The 18684-nt window shown below is 34.6% G+C and overlaps 2 protein-coding genes across 13 annotated transcripts in view; one reads left to right on the forward strand and one right to left on the reverse strand.

Moving 5' to 3' along the window:
- Positions 1 to 18684, reverse strand: part of LOC108003232 (transcription initiation factor TFIID subunit 11) — a 34964-nt gene that overhangs the window by 8354 nt on the left and 7926 nt on the right. The gene's annotated exons all lie outside the window — the stretch shown is intronic.
- Positions 1 to 18684, forward strand: part of LOC108003247 (serine/threonine-protein kinase tricornered) — a 37789-nt gene that overhangs the window by 5920 nt on the left and 13185 nt on the right. For 3 of the 12 annotated variants that reach the window (XM_062076594.1, XM_017065388.3, XM_062076595.1), the window contains exon 1: positions 1141 to 4274. The exons of 2 other annotated variants lie outside the window; for them this stretch is intronic. In XM_062076594.1, the coding sequence (XP_061932578.1) occupies positions 3941 to 4274 (334 nt within the window). In that variant the 5' untranslated portion in view covers positions 1141 to 3940. Of the gene's footprint in view, positions 1 to 1140; positions 4275 to 6147; positions 6805 to 13171; positions 13544 to 14687; positions 15142 to 18684 lie in introns of those variants that run through there. 7 more of the 12 variants (XM_062076599.1, XM_062076609.1, XM_062076597.1 and 4 more) reach the window with 6 other exon arrangements.

The following is an 18684-nucleotide window of genomic DNA, read 5'->3' on the forward strand; positions in this document are numbered from 1 at the left end:
TGATCGACGATGCCAATCAACATCCACCCTAGACATCTAGATTTCGTCTGTTTAACTGCAAATTTATTCAATAATAGATGCTTATCGACATTTCCTCAGTCAGTCTTTATATAAAATCGTTGAACTTAATTTAACTTATCGCGAGTCAAACTTCTATTTTGAAACAACTTATCTTATCGATTTGACGATTATTTTTTTATTTTTTTTCTTAAGAGAATCTGAAAATTCACGTTCGTAACAGGAATGAAATCATCTGGTTTTTAAAAATTGCAAGAAAGCGTTATTTTTATAATTATGTTGTTATTATAATCGATATTTAAGTAGAAATGCTCTCTGCGATTTTCTGTATCTTCGAATCCTGCGTTTCTAACAACGATCAAAAATATGGTAATGATATGGAAATATCGTTCCCTTGACGCACTTTCATATTTATGTTGGCATCAAATTTTAATGACACTCTATACAAATAAAGTTGTTCAGTCGAAATTAAATACGATAACTTGATATTATATTCTTAATATTTGACGTAACTTGGCACAACGTTCTAACCTCACTTTTCATCATGGAAGAAGCGCGGGAAGTTGCGTTAATTCCGATACTACTTTTTGTACCATTTGTACACATTTATCGAGTTGTATAATCTTCAATCATTACAAATCGATAATTTTAATTAAAATTTTAACAAAAATTACACATTGTCAATTGTATCATCGTGATATAAAAGTTTTCAAATCTTCTATTATACGTAACTTAATCTAACGAAAAATAAAAGATAATATTATGTTTCAAGTGGTTGAAATGATTCTTGATTCTTTATTTTGTTTCGATACGATTTATCTTTCAATGTTCACATTGTGTTTTAACCGAATGTTTGAATGCTTTGATGATAATCATTTGCGTTATGCGATTGATATGTTGAAATAATCAAAACATGTACGTGGTATAATATAAACGTTGGTATTAAATATTTTATAAATCATTCTTTGTATTATTTTTCCTTCTCTATTACAAATTAATAAATTGATGAAATTTTATTTAAGAACTTTTGCAATTTATAAAAATATATAAAACGCGTAAAGAGGAAGTTAATGGAAGAGGCGTGAAGTCTCAGTGAACTCGATCGGACACGCTTTCTGTTTTTACTTCGTCTCTAGAACAAGCAGTTACGCTCCTCGCCCGAATAATAAATACGACTTTCCATTTTCAACGTAAGTGATTTTCTGTCAATCCCAAAAACAAATAATAAGAGGATCTTTTGAAATCATATTTTGGTAAATATACGACTACACGCGTTTGCACTAAACTAATCAAATGTCCAATTAAAACCTTGTAATAAATAATGATTAATTTTGAAATCAAGTTATATTGTTAAATTTTATCCCAAAGTTTTCACAAAACTAACGCAACGATAGAAATATATCGTCAATTTCACTTTTAATAAATCTTGAACAAATGTTAACGTTAAATTAAACATATACAAGAAACACGTACAATTTGAAATACAAAGACACATGAAGGATTTCATAGCACATGGTCACGTGAGCGTATTTGCAAGTAAATAGGGAGGAATGGTTTGAGCTTGAAGAAATCACGTTATGTATACGTATTTTACTCGCACAAAATCTCATTTTTGCACAGCGTTATTATATATGCGTTCATCTCTTTTACTCCGATCTTTCGTCTTTTTCGGCTAGCTACTACGTTCGTCGCATAGAATTGTTCACCGATCGTGTCTATAAGCATATAGTATATACACAGGCGCCATATTTGTCGTATCGCAGTGTGGAAACACATTGTATACGAACGTCAACACAATGGAATACGACAACGTGTTGCTGTGTCTGAGAATGGCAAGTTGTCGCAAAAGTCTAGCTGTATTTATTCCGACATTTCTGAACTGTATTCTCTAGCAAAAGTGTTATAAGAGTAACAAAGAGCGCGGAGATGGAAGAAGAAGGAAGGAGAAGATAAAGAAACAGTTACAAAGTATCGAGTGCGAGAGGGAGTTGACCGAAGAAAAAGTACCGGTGTGGTGGGGCAGTTAGCGACAGTATGCCGGTAGTGGTAACGCGGGTGTCGGTGTTGTGCCGAAGGTATATGCGTGCATAGATACACGAACACGCGCGCAGATTGGAAAGAGAAAGAGAATAAGAGGGAGTAAGAAGGAAGAGCGACAGTAGACAAGAGGAGTGGTAGAGGAGCACGAAGAACCAAGTTGCCAGAGACAGTGTCGAGAGAAGTGGTCGGTCGGTGGCAGTTCGAGTCTGTCGTCAGGTCAAGAAACGTGTGGTTAGATTCGATTCGTTGGCAACGTTCTTCGCATTTTTATTTTCTTATCTTCGTCAAAGTTTCTCGCGAGCCGAATAAAATTGTGTGATTGAGGGGTATTCGCGGCGTTTTTCAATATGGGTTAAAGAGTGTTTCTCCGTTATTTCTTGATCATATCTTACGTGCAAACTTCGATAAGCTGTGTTTCAAAGTGTAAATTAGTGTGCGTATTGTGCAAGTTGTTTGAACGCAGCTCACTGATCGAGGTGGCACGTTTACTTGTGTATTCGTCCCTCTCTTTTTTCGTTTCGTTCTTTCGTTTTGGTAAAGAACCGAGAGAAGATTATTCAATTGCAAGTAAAAAAAAAAAAATAAGCGATATAAGTGAACATTCGTTTATCGAAATCGAATGAACCGTATGCGTCGACGACGACGTCGAAGACGAGGACGAAGGGGATAGTCGATGGCAATAGCGCAATGAAACACGGATAATGCGGCAACTACGTGACCGACCGAGCAACATTTAGCAATAAGAAAGATCAACCTCGACCTCCAAATACGTTGCCGACAGTATAATCTCGACGAGTTTATATTTCCAAGGGTTAAGAAGTGTATTCAGGAAATACAATCGTTTTATCCATCTACTTTGAAAACCACATGATCATAATAGAAAATTTTCATCGTTCGATGTGTGCGAACTTCTATGAAGAAATTTTTATACTGGTCCTCGAGAAACCGTTAATCGAGACTGGATCGGATCGAGCAAAGTAGGACAAAGTGCAATAATCCTACTTAAGGAAAAATCTGTGCTGTATACTTTTAAAATTTTTTAAAAAACTAATGATCTCTGAAAAATATCTTAAATCATAAATAATAATATTTTAAATATATACATATTATATACATATTTCTTCTATTTGCTAATAACTTATCTGGATATATTCTACTGGATAGCATAGTATTACATAGAAAGGCTGCAAATGAAAACCAAGTACCTTAGAAAGTACCAAATAAATCGAGTAGATTCACTTTGTTTAGGAATTTTAAGAGAATTAAATCATTAAGAAAACGTGTCGTTATCAACTTGAAACTGTTTAATCTGGTGTCTATATCTATATCCTGTTTGCGCAAAAGATAAAAATATAGAAAAACAAGGGCAAATTGAGATCGGTCGAGATGATCGTCGGGAATATAACGAAATCCTGCTCGTTGTGCGACAACGGAAAAGAAGAGCAGAGAGATTAGTCGAGAAAAGGAAAACATTCGGATCGATCGGAGAGCGAAGCAAAGACCCATTTAGAATACAGAAAGAATCGTCGAGGTATGTGCAACAAGTTAAGGGGAAGCACGTGACTGTTATCTGCTAGAGCAAACATCCGAACAACATAGATAAAATTGGAAGCGACGACCGCAAAACTTGAGATACGCGCAAAAAATATACCCGCATATATATATATATATACGTATATACGTTCTTTTACTTACGAGTCGCGAAGAAAAACTCGCTGGCCGAGTTTAAAGGAAACGTCAAAGATTGCGATCGGTTTGTTGGTCACGAATCGAGGGAAGTTGGAAATCGTCGTTTTGTGTGCTGTCGCGTATTTCGAAAGCATGTAGCAACATGTTTGAATTTGCCGGGCAATTCTATTCGCAGAAGGGCGTGAAACTTTGAATGACTTTCCCGTTTTGCGGCTTCATTTTTGACTCGTCCGACGAGAGGACGAGACAAATGCCCGTCGCTTCAGAAGATTGGGTCCCGCACCCGGCTAAGATAACCAGTTCTATTACCACTGTCAAAGGTGCCACTATCCAAAGCACGACTACATCTTGGATGTCGCCATACAGCAGAGCGTCTCCCTCTGAACGTCCAACCTCTAACAACAACAATAATAATAATAATAATGGAGTTGTCATACTCGAAGGATGTAGACCACCTGCTGCCACCACTGCTAGAAGGTTTCTCAGGTGGTTCAGCAGACTTGGTCAACCGCCAATGGGGAAATCAGGTAATGAATTAAAAATTGTTAATCATTCATTTCCGTTGAAAGAACCGACCATCGTCGAGAAATTTGGAATACGTCGTGTCCCAATTTATTTTCGACACGCTTATACGCAAATATAAAATACAATTTTTAAACGAAATCATATTTTTCCATCATAAAATTGTAAATAAACACTCTTGTAGATAGATTACTCCGTTCAATCGAGCTAGCCACGTGTTTGCACTCTTAAAGGACGAGTTCGGAAAAATCGATATTCCCGCGGAATGACGCGAATATAGACACGAATATACTCGAGTGTACTCTCGTCTTATTAGGTTCGCGGTACTGTTAGTCATCGCAGGTGTTCCGTACATATGGCACTCGCCCATTAATAAAAAGTGCGTATTTATGTGCATTCGCGGCAACGGATAATTGAATAGATTTGTGATTAATACGAAAATCATTAACGGTGATTTAGATGAAAAGAGACTGGTGAAATTGCGTGTTGTAAGCAAACGAATCGAAATAACTTGTCTCACGTGTATGGATATATATTTATATAAAACAAATAAAATAAATCTAACAACTGATCAGTGTCAAGTTGCTGGTTTATTTAACGATACGTCGAGTATTTGGTGCAATGTACTCGGGCTACCATGACGAATGCAGAATCGTATTAACGGGGCTTCCATTGTACGATATTTCAACAGGCTTTATAACGTGTTTTCCTTAATATGCAATTGTGCATACGGAGGAGACCAGGCTTCGTCGCATCGATTTTTCAAATTCCATTCTTATGCATTTCTATTCCCAACTATGCGCGAATTATTATCGTTTGCGTAACGTCCTATCCGTAGTTGCCGATTCCCCCCCCCTTTTCGTCCGTTTCTTTAATTACAAAAGTACTTACCAAAGCTTTTATGTCGTATCGTAAATATACAAGACGCGTGTATCCATTAACTACACTCACGGAGATGGATATTTGTATTTTCATGGATGATAAATTAAAAACGTTGTTAAACCGTTGAGTAATAGTTAATTTACTTAAAATGTCATCGTAAAATAAAGGAATGATGTTGCAATCCGGCAGCATTTTGGATTAGCTTTTGATATTGATATCGATTACGTATTTCAGCCTCCCGGCTATTAACATGATGACATTACAGCCATTACACGTATACGCGCGTAATATAGTATATATATATATATTGCCTGGTATTTCATTAATAAGAGAAAAACGACGTGTGTAGCTTGTATACACGAATCGACGCTCGCCGCCGTGTGAGTGAATCGTCAATGTCAAACGATTTCATACAATTCGTTAGGAATTACGCGGGGCTTGATGATATCGTAATTCTGCTTTTTAATGTATCAACGATGAGCGACGATTATGCGGTGACGGTAATAAATCGTCGTATTATCGACGTCGTTCGTCACATTACGTTACCCGAGGCCCCGAAGGAAACGTGTTTAACGCGTTTGTCTGAAAAATAACGAACAAAAGAAGATTATTCTTGAGATTGAAAACTGGCCGGCAACGTAGCGCGACACGATAACTAGGCCGGAAAGAGGACGAACCGTAAACTTGATAAATAAACATTAGACTCGGTGTGCAAACCAGGTCGCGATCGTTGCTGGCAACGGCATACCGCAGAATTCGTATAATAACCGCGCTACGCCGTCCGTCCTTCTTTGTTATGGCCCTTTTTTCTCCGGCCGGCAATTAACCGGCGATGAAGAGGGGGGGATATCTTTTATTATTCTCGATATATTCTCCAACATCGCGCTTCATAATAATCCATTAATAACGAACAAGTACAACGTTGTCCAGTTGCAAGTAAATCTAGAATAAAGTAACAACAAGGACGTGGAATAAATGTATACAATGTCGTGGCATTATTCGAGTTTTTAATTAGTCTAATGAGCGAAAAAACAAGTTACATAAGGTTGCCGTTTATAACTGTACCTTGATTATTACATCTTATTCGTAATTTACGCACGAGCTTTATTACTGTTATATATATATATAACTCGATAATTGGTCCGATAATTTGTCAGGAATTAATATTTTATATAATTCGATTACATATATTTGCATTGCGACAAATTTCGATAACTTTTGCGATTTTAGATATACGCTTTTTGAAAAAGACGATTTCACGAATAATAGCGAATAATTTGTCGATAAGATAAGAAAAAAGGAGCGTCGATAATTTATAATTATAGAGAATAGCACGCTGGAATTGGATATTCCACGGTCGTTCCATACGGGAAAAAGCAGAAGGGACTTTTCAACGATGTCGCATACACGCGTTGTGTAATTCTTGGCTCGTTTACGCGTGGGTGAAGCTGAGTACCACCTGGCAACGTTGCGGCTAAAATGCAAGTTAGGATTCGAATCACGATCAGTTTCTCTTTGCGCCGAGATAATGGTTGAAACGCTTCCGGGAAATTCATAAACCGCGAGAATTAGTTTTTTGCAGGGAACGCCAGCTTGCGGATGTTGCGACAAAAAGAATACATTTTTTTTCCTTTTTCGTTAATTTAATTCGAGGTAAAAATTAAATAAATTTAACGTCGGATCAACGTTTTTATCTCTGTACTTTTAATTTTTTTCTTTTTTCACACCGAAGAATGTTTCTTTATGCGTTGGCTTTCCGTTGTCACGCAATACGCTATCAGATACGAGGGCAATGGCTCGTAATCTCGCAAGGAGGTTACACACAGGTGCTCGAGCGAGAATATACACGTCGGGCATGTCACCTGCCTTAAATTATATTCCTAAGCGAATGCAAACATGCCCGCGTCGTTTTCCACTGTGAATCATAAATCATTTCTTTCAATTCGAGGACTTCGCAACGAGACGCGTTTGTTCAGACAGGTTCGAAAAAGGGAGGAGGAGGGGGACTACTACTAAAATTATCGTGAAAGAAAAAGCTCGATTTGAGGGGGAATTTCCTTCGAGAGATCGAGAGTGCGATTGTTTTTCGAGGCACGTAAACGGTATTTCGAAATTCGGAACAGAAGCGTTTAATAACGAATTAAAATTTTCTTCTCGTAGAGACCAACGACATTATTATTTTCAAGTCCTCCGCGTTTCCACCCGGGTGGCAAGGGTTATCGTTTATCGAGAAATTCCATTTATTTACGGCTATAATTATCGCGAAACGTTCAATCGTATCGAATTAACGCTCTCAAACTTTCAAATTGGACGGAGCGTCATTTAAATCGTTATGCCTCAGGTGGCCGAAGAGTAATTTTATATAGGCGTGTATCCCCGCCGTAACGTCACGACTTCTTCTTCTTTGTGAATCGGTGCTGCGGAAAGACAAAATATAATCTTACGAGTCAAGGATTACTCACGAGTGAGACTAGTATTTACAAATCATGGTAACTCGACTTGTATATGTTACGTTAATACATGCTTAAATACCGACTAGCGAACAAAGCGACCATTGTCGCGCGTACGCGTCGCGAAATTATACTTGATACTTTCTCGTCCTTATTTTTGGAACGTGTATCCGTTAACAATGGCAATTTCAAAATTTCGTTCTCTCCGCGATAAATACCATATTTGTGAATTTTAATTATACAGCAATTTGTGATATCTTATATTTGAAAAAATAAAGAGAGTTAGGTTAGGTGAGGTTAAGTCGTATAAAATTGAATGTCTATCGATTGTCGACGAAGAATATATCTTTCAGGTAGATGTAAAACATGAAAGAATTCACGATAAATATCACGATAATACGTAATAAATGACAGTTTTGTAACGATAGTGACGAAAAGTTATTAAAAGTATGATGTATCATCGGTGTATTACAGTTGTAGAAATGACTATAGATGGAAAATTTTCTAAAAATTACATAACCTTGTTTGCTATCTTGTTTTCTATCTTTCTCAAAGAAGTCGATATTTTCTGTTGATACAAGAGAAATCGCATAATGATTGTAACGTAAATCATTAACGTTAACTTATAATTACATAATACGCACCGATATGTTATTAAAACAAAAATGAAGAGATATTACGCAAATATTACATTGTTGATCGAGAAAAAATAAACAGCGCACGTGTGCGCAAGCGCGTGAATCTACCGACCGAGAAGTTTGTCATTCTATACTTTGTGCTATGCAGGATGTAAAATTCTATGTGCAATTCGATACATGTATCGACATTTACATAATAAATTGATCAATGAAATATGTTTCCTATATTTTGAAACATATTTCCATATAATTTTCTTTTCTATTATTTTTATTGAACTCTTCGACGTGTTCCAAACTTAACCTAACCTCCAAATTTAACCGTAAAGAGATCCGATTCAATCATCCAAATAATATCGTATAAAAACAACTATAAAAATATATTTCCATAAGATGAACGATACATTTGAATTTTTCTGTTTATATGGATTACGTATCATGCGATATATTCGCACGAAACGGAGATTAGAAGGGAATGCGAAATACTATTTGCCATTAATCGTGTGTAATCGATTGCCGCCTATATCGTGAGAATTACTTGTTCCCATTGTTATCTAACCATCAGGATCAATAAGCGTTGTTGGAACGAGAAATGTTTACTGATTGTAAAGGAATATCGATGGAAATCATTGATAATAGACTAAACGAAAAATCGATCATTTGATGTACGTATATTTTCAGAAATAATATTTTCAATCGAATTATTAGCTTTCTATTTCTTATTCGATTCTCTCTTTCCTATTTTCACTTCCACTTTGAATTAACGACGCGGAAACGAGTCGGTTCAATATACATACATACACGTGTGTATATATATATATATATATATATTTCGTAAGAAGTCTTAAATTTTCTCGCAGGATAAAATGCAATCGATTGCGTTACCACTTAGCATTGCTCCTTTCGCCTTACTCGGTCTCTCACCTATCCGTTCCTCGCCGCCAGTTTTCTTATACATTATATATTCCTTAATAACGTAACAGTTAATTGCATACTTTATTATCCCATTGTACGATATAATTATAAAAACTTCATTCAACTTAAATAACTTCAATTATTCGTGAAACTTTATCGTGTAAAAAAATTAATTATATTATCGAAAAATTCATTAATATATCTTAACGCGTTCGCGTTCGTTGAATCTGTATTACGAACGTATTCCATGGAACGTGTCTCATCCGATAAACAATTGTTAAAATCGGGCAGCGGAAATAACAAGAGATTATATATATATCGTTGGATCACAAGTTTGATTATGAGAAACGTTCGTATTAATTTCATGTACAAGTTACACAGTGTACTGGAAATCGAACAATGTTTTAATCTAATTTTTAATTGGATTTTAAATTTCCGATAATTTTTTTTTTTTCAATCAAGAAACGACGAGATAAATCTAGAGTAGAGAATAACGTATGTAGAGAAGAATTTTGCGTAAAATTTTAGATTATTCGAAAATTGCATTCGAAGGGACGATAGGTGAATCGTCATTTTATAACATTATGCCCTTGACACGCGCGCACAATTTTACTAAAATTAAGTCAAAGAATTCGGAATCACAGCCAAAGATCGACGTTATAACTTTGGCAGAAGTTCTTCGGGCTTGTTAAAAGAGCATTCAACGTGATCCGTCTAAGTTCAAAGTACATGCATGCATATGTATATATATATGTATATGTACAGGGTGTTAATAAACACGTGAGACGCCTTTGGAGGGTGGATTCTAACATCGAAACGATGAAAAAAGTTCATATACACATATACCCGATAAGCCTTAATTAACGAGTTATAAACATTTTAAGTTTGTGTTAGATAGAGCGAGACGGCGAAAGAGCGAGAACGCTCAGCTGGGCGCGCGCCAGTGCCGTATTGCAATGTCGCTTGCGGATGAAAATGAATACACTGATACTTTTTTATATACAATGTAATGTACGTATTCTTCTTATTTAACAAAATCTTATCTGGAGTTTTATTAAATTCCAAAATATTAACATATACACCGCTTTACATAGATAAATTATTTTATGGTACAAATATATTATTTAAATCCATAGTTGAATCGTTGTATGACACAAGAAAGTCACTAATCATACTCGAATCAATTTGAAATTCATCAAGCATCCAATTCAATATTTTTTTTTTACTCCGATATGAAATTTGTATTTTGATATAATATAAGCATTTTTCTTTTTCCCGTTATTATTACATTAGATTAGATTTTTTTTTATTCACATTAATTTCTTTGAATAAAATTATTTTAAAGAAATATTCAAATGTTATTTCATCAAATTCTGAACTGATTCCGCGACGCGACAATGTGTTATAAATGAAATAGCTAAATTGCTGACAATTGAATTAGAAAGAGAATTGCGTTAGAAAAGGAGAATTGAAAGACTCGACAGAAAGAAAAAATGAGATAGTAATATTCAAAATCGAATGTTGGGTTTGTATGTTTTATATTAGAAATAAAAGTGTGAAAATAAAATTAGTAAATTTGTAATATTCGAGCATACGTAAAAAAAAAAAAAAAACAATTGCGATATGTATGCGTTTTTTATGGATATTAATGTGTAATATCGATTCATATTATTAACAAGTGATATTCAGGTCGATTATTATTTCTCTCTCATAAAACTAAAAAATATTTAGTCCGAGTGAGATAAAGATAAATATCCGTCAGTGATAATTTAATCTGAAATTCAAATTGACTCAATTTCGGACTTTCTTGTACATGTGAAAGTAATCAAAAAAATCTCTATAAGATCTTATAGAGGCGTTGTGTTTTGATTCGCTTCTATGGATTTCGATAAACACGGCAGGTTGAATGAAATACAATTTATTTATGATTTTAAATGAAATATATTTGTCTGAGGTAGGTTAAACAATTACGTAGATTTTAATTAAAAAAATATCGGTGTATTTATTTGTCATCGAGGGGCTCCGCGACATTGCAATACGGCACTGGCGCGCGCCCAGCTGAGCGTTCTCGCTCTTTCGCCGTCTCGCTCTATCTAACACAAACTTAAAATGTTTATAACTCGTTAATTAAGGCTTATCGGGTATATGTGTATATGAACTTTTTTCATCGTTTCGATGTCTAGAATTCTTCGAAGGTGTCCCACGTGTTTATTAACACTTTGTATATATATATATGTGTGTCGAATAAAACGTTTATTTGTTTTAGTTTAAATAATTTCAACGATTATTTCTTGATATGAATTCCTGCGTAAGTACACTCTCGATTAATGTATCATTATTACACTTTGATCGATCGTTAATTTAAATCTGTATAAACCGAAGAACAATTATTTTTAAAAAAAAAAAATTATCGTTTTCTTTTCTTTTTTTTTTTATTTTTTTTTTATTTTTCCACGTTATTCTTAAACAATGGACGGATTCGACGAATCTTTGCCCGTCGTTCGAAACATAAAAATGCGCAGATATTTGCCCGGGCGTATGATCACTACTAAAAATATTTAACGAATATCAAAAGGATGGATCATTCGATAAACGTTGGATATAAATTCATCTTTTCGATTATTTTTGTCTGTCCATTTTCTCAAATAACAATGATCGTTTATCGTTTCAAAGAAGAATAACATTTTTTTTTTTTTTTTTAATTTTGCATCGAAAATTAAAAACGATTGCAAAATCTACGATTTCGAATCTAGAAAATTTATGATCTTCACGAAGCGAAGATATTCTTCCCCCTCCTTTTTTTAATATTATTTTATTTAAATAACGAGTGATAGGAATGGAATTGAAGAAATATCGTTTTATATCGATATATCATTAATATTAGAAAACAATATACATCCGAAAGGAAGATAATTAAGATCGATGTTTTTATTGTTCATCATTTATATTACGTTATTCGAGTTCATCTGTCATTTTTTTTAATCTTGCTAATCACCCGTGCGAAGTCCTCGTTCCTCTCTTCTCAATAATTGGAAAAAATATATTTCTCAATAAATACGATGATCAGATTGTGCGAATCGCGTGTATTCATTTTCATTAAATTGTACATTATGCGAATAATATATTATATTAAATATACGAAACGAAACGAGCGGATAATAGGTCATGGAAATTTATTGTTCGCATGCGATATGGTGAAACGGAACCAAGTAACGGATAAAAGTAGGATGCGTGCCGGCAACGTAACGATTATTACAATGAGCACGTGTTTCGATCGTTGGTGAAGAAGAAGAAGAAGAAGAGTTTACGACCGATTGCTCGTTCTAAAATGATTTACCTCGTCTCGTATTTTTCTTTTGAATATCGACACGAGAAGACGCATTCATTCGTATAAAAAAAATCTATGAATAATGCCGCGTAAAGTGGTATATCTCGCACAATATTTTCACATTATAAATGACATTGTTTCGTTCAATATCAATTATTATAGATGCATACGATATTTATGTGTTTGTCGTTCGATTATTCATGTACTTGGTCATGATTCGAAATACAGTTAATCGCACGCACCTTTTTAGGTCGATGGCGTCAATATAAGATCATCGTCGTATTCATTTCACTGGCTTTTGTATGTAGGTATATATATATATATATATAACGTGTACGTTATGTGATAAAAATATAATTTTTAAATTTCGTGACGCACAATCGGTATATAGAATTAGATAAAAATGGCGATAAAATTTATATTTATATTCGTATCTACGTTATCTTTGATTTTTCTATTTAAAGAACGTTATTGAATTACAAAATGTAATTGCGAGAAACGCTGGATAAAATGAGATGCATTAAACGTGAAATGCGCTAAAACACTTATGATTTTGATTCGGAACTCTCTCGAACGTGAAACGAATAATTGTCTAATTGGAGTGACGACGCACGTTCTTCGAATACTCGAGAAACATGCGCAAGTATACGTGGACACGCATCGAAGCTCCCCCTATCTTCTTCATACTGTGTGTCATCTACACTCGAACTCGATTGCGTTCGACCGACCATCGAACGGTTAGTCGATCCTTCAGTCACTCGGTTAAACGGTCATCGGTTTACGTTCGCATATTCGCGCGGATATTTTAAGTATTTGGTTCGAACATTTGATCTCGGTGGGTTTCGTGCTCCCCCTTTCAAAATCGTGTCGTGTTGTTCAGTTAATTTCAAAGATTTGCGAAATTCTATATATATATACCTTCTTTTCCATTTCTTTCCAAGTCTTCGTATTGTTTTACTATCGCGCTCGCGTCGTGTCAATGACACATGTTGTTTTCGTACCGAGAACGCCACGCTGTATTCACACCGATTCGCCTTCGCTTTCATCTTGATCATTTTCGTGATGTATTTCTTCATCTTTTATCTCAACCAATCTTGTATTCAAATTTTTTTCCTCGAAACAACTTTGTTCGTGTACGAGTAACGTGATACTATTGTTCTCAATAAATTTAATCTTAATCTATAATTATCGTGAAACCTAACCTAACTTTTTGGATGAACGATTTGTGTTTTGATACGAAATTAAATACGTTAAATACGAAATCGCGATTCATCGCAAGATTTTTGAAAGTTTGTTTTTGAAAGTTTCTAAAATTATGCAATATTTAAATTTTTTTCTAACGTTAAATAAAATATATAAAATAAAGTTGAGAAATATATATCTTTTGCAAAAGATATCTAAAATACCAAGTTTGTTTAACGTATTATCGTATTTACTGTCGATAATATTCCAATTAATTGTCGATTATCGATATTTCTTCGAGGCAGGAAGTTTTCATTGGCTCAACTTTTATCAGAATGTCGCGAGTAGTGGAACCTTGACGAATACGGAAATAGTGGTTTCGAGTTTTTATTGCGTCGTTATATTTGCATAATATTTTTAATACGAACATAAATAACCCATAGGGAAAGTGTTTATTCACTTAATTTCAATTTCTCATTATCTCGCATATAGATTATATTTAACGAAATTTGTTTTTATTTTTCTTATAGATGAAAGAATGTTATAGAAATAATAATTAAACATGATCCTATCGCACTCGTGAATAAAAAATAACAATAAAAATAAACATTTTAATGTTCATAAAGAAAGGGTACCGACTACGGGATCGTACGTATTTTCGATGACGTAATCAATCGCGGTGCGAAGGCCGATGCAGCAGGAGCTAATAAAGAGTCAAGGATAATAATTTACTTACTTATGCATCGATTATGATTGAATGAGTGTTCCTCGAAGAAGATTCGTAACATTAGCGTAACACTTTCTTCCAACTTGTCTTTCGAGATTTGTCATTTTCAAATCATCGCTTTTTCCCATCAATTTTTTAAACGTCAATCATTGCATCAGATGAAGCGAAACACGAGCGTGAATGTCATCTCTCTCTCTCTGTCTCGCTTCGTCAAGTGCAAGATTCTCTTCTAATTCGTGTATTCGTCACGCCGCATGTGCTCGATTAAAAATTCGTTTCGTTATCCTTTTTTTCGACAGATTAGAAGAAAGTTCGTATAGCGAATTGAAACGAAAGAAAGAAAAGGAAAAAAAAAATGAAGAGAAATGAAAAAACGTTCCGGCAACGAGCTTCCATAAATTCGATTTCCGTTCGATGTTTGCATTATGGAAACGTATAATTTCATTGATAACGCGTAAATGTTACATAAGTAACGTAACGATCTTACATAACCGCTGGTGGAAAGAAAAGAGCATGCTGTCGAAAAGAGCAAGCATTATCGGATAAAAAAAGATCAAGAAAACTTTGGACGGTACAGTTGAATACAGTCCACGTCCATGAGTGCGTTTGAATCGTGTGGAACCGAGTGAAACCATTACCGAGAAGGAAGCGGCAACTTGGCATCAATGTACGACTCGGAACTGTTCAAGACTGTGTGGACGAGGATAGGGCAGATGTGCAGCTACATTACCTGTGCCAAGTCTTATTTTTCGGGTCAGTTCGACGAGCCAGTATGAATCATATTGTTGTCCCAACGCCTAAAGGGTTCGACACGCTCCATCGTTATTATTATACTCTACGGTAAACGGTGGATAAGTGTCTAAAAATCTGACAGAATATTAAAATTTATGGAGTAACGGTATTGAAATTTAAAAGTACCTGCATTAACGGTTTATCTCCATTAGCGTGACTAATTTATTGGACACTTGTATTTGTATATATATATTGTTTCGGATACTTATCCAAACTTTACTGTGAATTCAAATACTGGTTAATCTATGGAGAAAAGCGACTATCTGGTTAACAATTTTTTTTAAAGAAATATCTAGTTGACAATTATTTAAGGATGTAGAAAAAAAATTTTCAATTTTTTCTTTTTCATTTAATGCCTTCCTCCATAGTTAGACGATAACATTTTTCTCTTATCTTTGATAATTGCTTTTAAATAATCGGCTTTTAACGATACGAACTCGAGTAAATTGTTTAAGCCTCGTTAAACTATCGGTATAATTATGTATATACACGGTTATATATATATATATATATGCACGATACCGGCTCAAATAAAATTCACAACGAAATATACGGTGGAAACGTTGCTCGCTAGACGGATGTACTTTCACTTTCCACTATTGAATTCACTATCCACCGCGTGCTAATCTATTCAAATGTATATAATAATGTTGTCGCGTTTTGTGCGCTTTGCATGTTGTCACGCATCCGTGAACGATTTGAAATTATTGAAAATTTTAGTTGTGCTCGTTTTTGCCGGTTTCTATTTTTTTTTTTTTTTTTAAATACTTTGTCACTCGTTCTCGATCTCGTTGATACGTCGTAGCTGTTTCGTATCTTGTTACCACGAGTTAAATTCGGATATAAATATTACACGATATTATATGGTGATATATGTACATCGAAATAACGATTACGAGTCACTATATCAATTTTATTGTTCCCCAAAACGGGTTACGCGGATTGAAAAACGTTGGCTTGAAACGTTAGATGGAAGGGGAATCGAATTCTCCAACAGTTCAGGAGGAATGAAATTCAGGGCAAGGTCGGGTCGTGTACGAAATTCTTGATACCGAAACAAAATTTTAGAGATACACGTATATTTCGAAAATTATAACAAAGTGTCGATATATTTATACCATATATTATAATTTATAATACGATATTTAAAGCCAAGCGAGAGGAATTCGATAATAAAATTCCGAAAGCTTTCGAGTATTATTGAGCCGTCTGAAGGAAAAAGAGAGAAAGAAAGAAAAAGAATAGTTTCGTTTAATTTTATTCATAAATGTACAATCAAAAGTGAAATCCTGTTTCGAAATCTATTATAGTCGTTTCTCCGCAAAAGTTTCGCTTTCACTATTCTTTCGATAATTTCTGTAAGCTCCTTCGTACAATATCGACGAATGCTCGTCGTCGAGAAAATGTCCTCCAATTAAGATAAACGATTCCAAGGGACGGTCGAGTCGTGTTTACAACGCGCGGTTACTTCGATGTCCTTGTACCGCTCATATACCAATCGTACGTTGACCGAAAGAATTAATAATCGAAAACTATATAACTTTTCTTTCTTCTCCTTTTTCTCTTTTCCTCTTTGAATTTTTCCTGATTCATTTTTCCTGTTGTGAAATAATAATAATAATAATAATAATAATACGTTGACTGAAATATTATAACCGAATCCACTTTCCCAGATACATTGGGAAAATCGTGACCCGTTTTTCGTTCGTTCGCACCACTTTGTATAACGTGTTTCAATGGATAGATAGGTAGATAGAACGCGGAAATTATTAGCAAATTGGAAACGAATATCACGATATTCAAGATATTTTCAAGGGAAGGAAATTGGTCAAGCGTTCGTCGACTTTGTTCGAATGGGAATTCGCGTCAACTGTGCACACGTACACATACGCACGCTTGTGTACAAAGGCCAGGTATACATCTGTACATTTCAATGAATAGTTGTTTACGTCCGTCGTAAGCCTACGGTACCGGAAATCCTTAACAAAGGAACAAAATCAAACGACAATGCTCTCTCTCTCTCTCTCTTTCTCTCTCTTTTCACTTCTCTTTCGTTCTTCTTCTCGAAGGTCTCACGAGTATGAGTGCATATAAATGCGTAAATATATAGGTAAACCGGTAAGCGCGCGCGCGAGCGTATTGCCCTTTGTCTTCTCCGTAGGTCCGGCATCTCTCAACCTCTCGAATCTAGGCTGTTACCGTGGCAACGCAGATAGAGGAATAGAGAAGGAAAGAATTTTACGATGCGAGAAGCGCTTTGCATCGATAAGCGGAAACGAAGTCCGAACGTGAAGTTTTTCTTTTTTTCATTCTTCGAAACACGGTTTTTCAATTTTCTTTTTTTTTTTTCTCTCTCTTCTTTCTTTTAAATTAACCTCTTTTGTATGTAATATTAATAACGGTTAAGGCGAAGAAAATTTTGTAACTCGATTGTGAAAGCACAGGTTGGAAATTATTAATGTATTTTTCTTTTTTTTTTAACAATATTTAAGATGGGCGGCAAGTTCGATTGCTTTTTTGTTTTTTTCCGTCGACGAACAGTATTGGGATCGCGGTGTGAAATATCAATTTCGACGTGTCTCTTCCCATATTTGTTTAAAGGTTTTACTGGCAAATATAGGACAAGACTGGTAGCGATGAGAGAGCTCTTCTCCCCTCGCTGTTAGCACGGATCAGATATATTTGAAAAATCAATAATGTTTCTTTCACTTTTTATTCACTTTTTACTCTTGCTTTTTCGTACCTTTTCTTTTCTTTTCTTTTCTTTTCTCTCTCGTTTCCCTTGTATCTTGCTCGTATCAAAACGAGACGCATAGAGAAATGAATAATAAATTTGATAAATATAAACGCGTTTATAAAATTGATCAAAATTCATTGTGTATGATTTTTTTTCTTTTTTTTGTTTGTTTCAGGTTAGTATCGTAGCATTTCGTGTAAACTCTCCGGGGGAAAAAAATGGACGGTAAATCACAGAGTTTAGAAAATCTACCGATATCGCTCTCCGATTACACGGTAAGAGAAATCGTTGGAGGAATGCGCAACCACTGCGTTATTGTCTTCATAATATTCCGATGAATCCATCAACGAAAGTTAAAAAAAAAAAAAAAAAAAAAAAACGATAATTAAGCATTTTTCTGGCGGATTCAATTCGAATATGAATATCGCGATTGAAAGTTAATAATCGTCATCTTTTGCTACGATCTTATTATAACGAAACGCGATTTTTATTAAGCTAGAAGATATGTAGATAAATTTTATTTTTTTTCTCTCTTCCTTTTTTGTTCGAATTAATATAAAAAAGGAAAAAAAATTGGATAAGGATAACTCGTGCTCGAGAAGAAAACTAGATATTAATCCAATTAATATGGAAATAACGTAATATTAGCAACGTTAATTACGACATTAATAACGATTTTAGATCGTTTCTTATTAAGATTAATTGATACCAGATTGATAGATATGAAGTTATAATAATTTCCTATTTTTTACACAACGTTCTTTTAG

This window comes from Apis cerana, linkage group LG6 (assembly GCF_029169275.1).
Source record: "Apis cerana isolate GH-2021 linkage group LG6, AcerK_1.0, whole genome shotgun sequence".
NCBI classification, from domain to species: Eukaryota; Metazoa; Arthropoda; class Insecta; order Hymenoptera; family Apidae; genus Apis; species Apis cerana.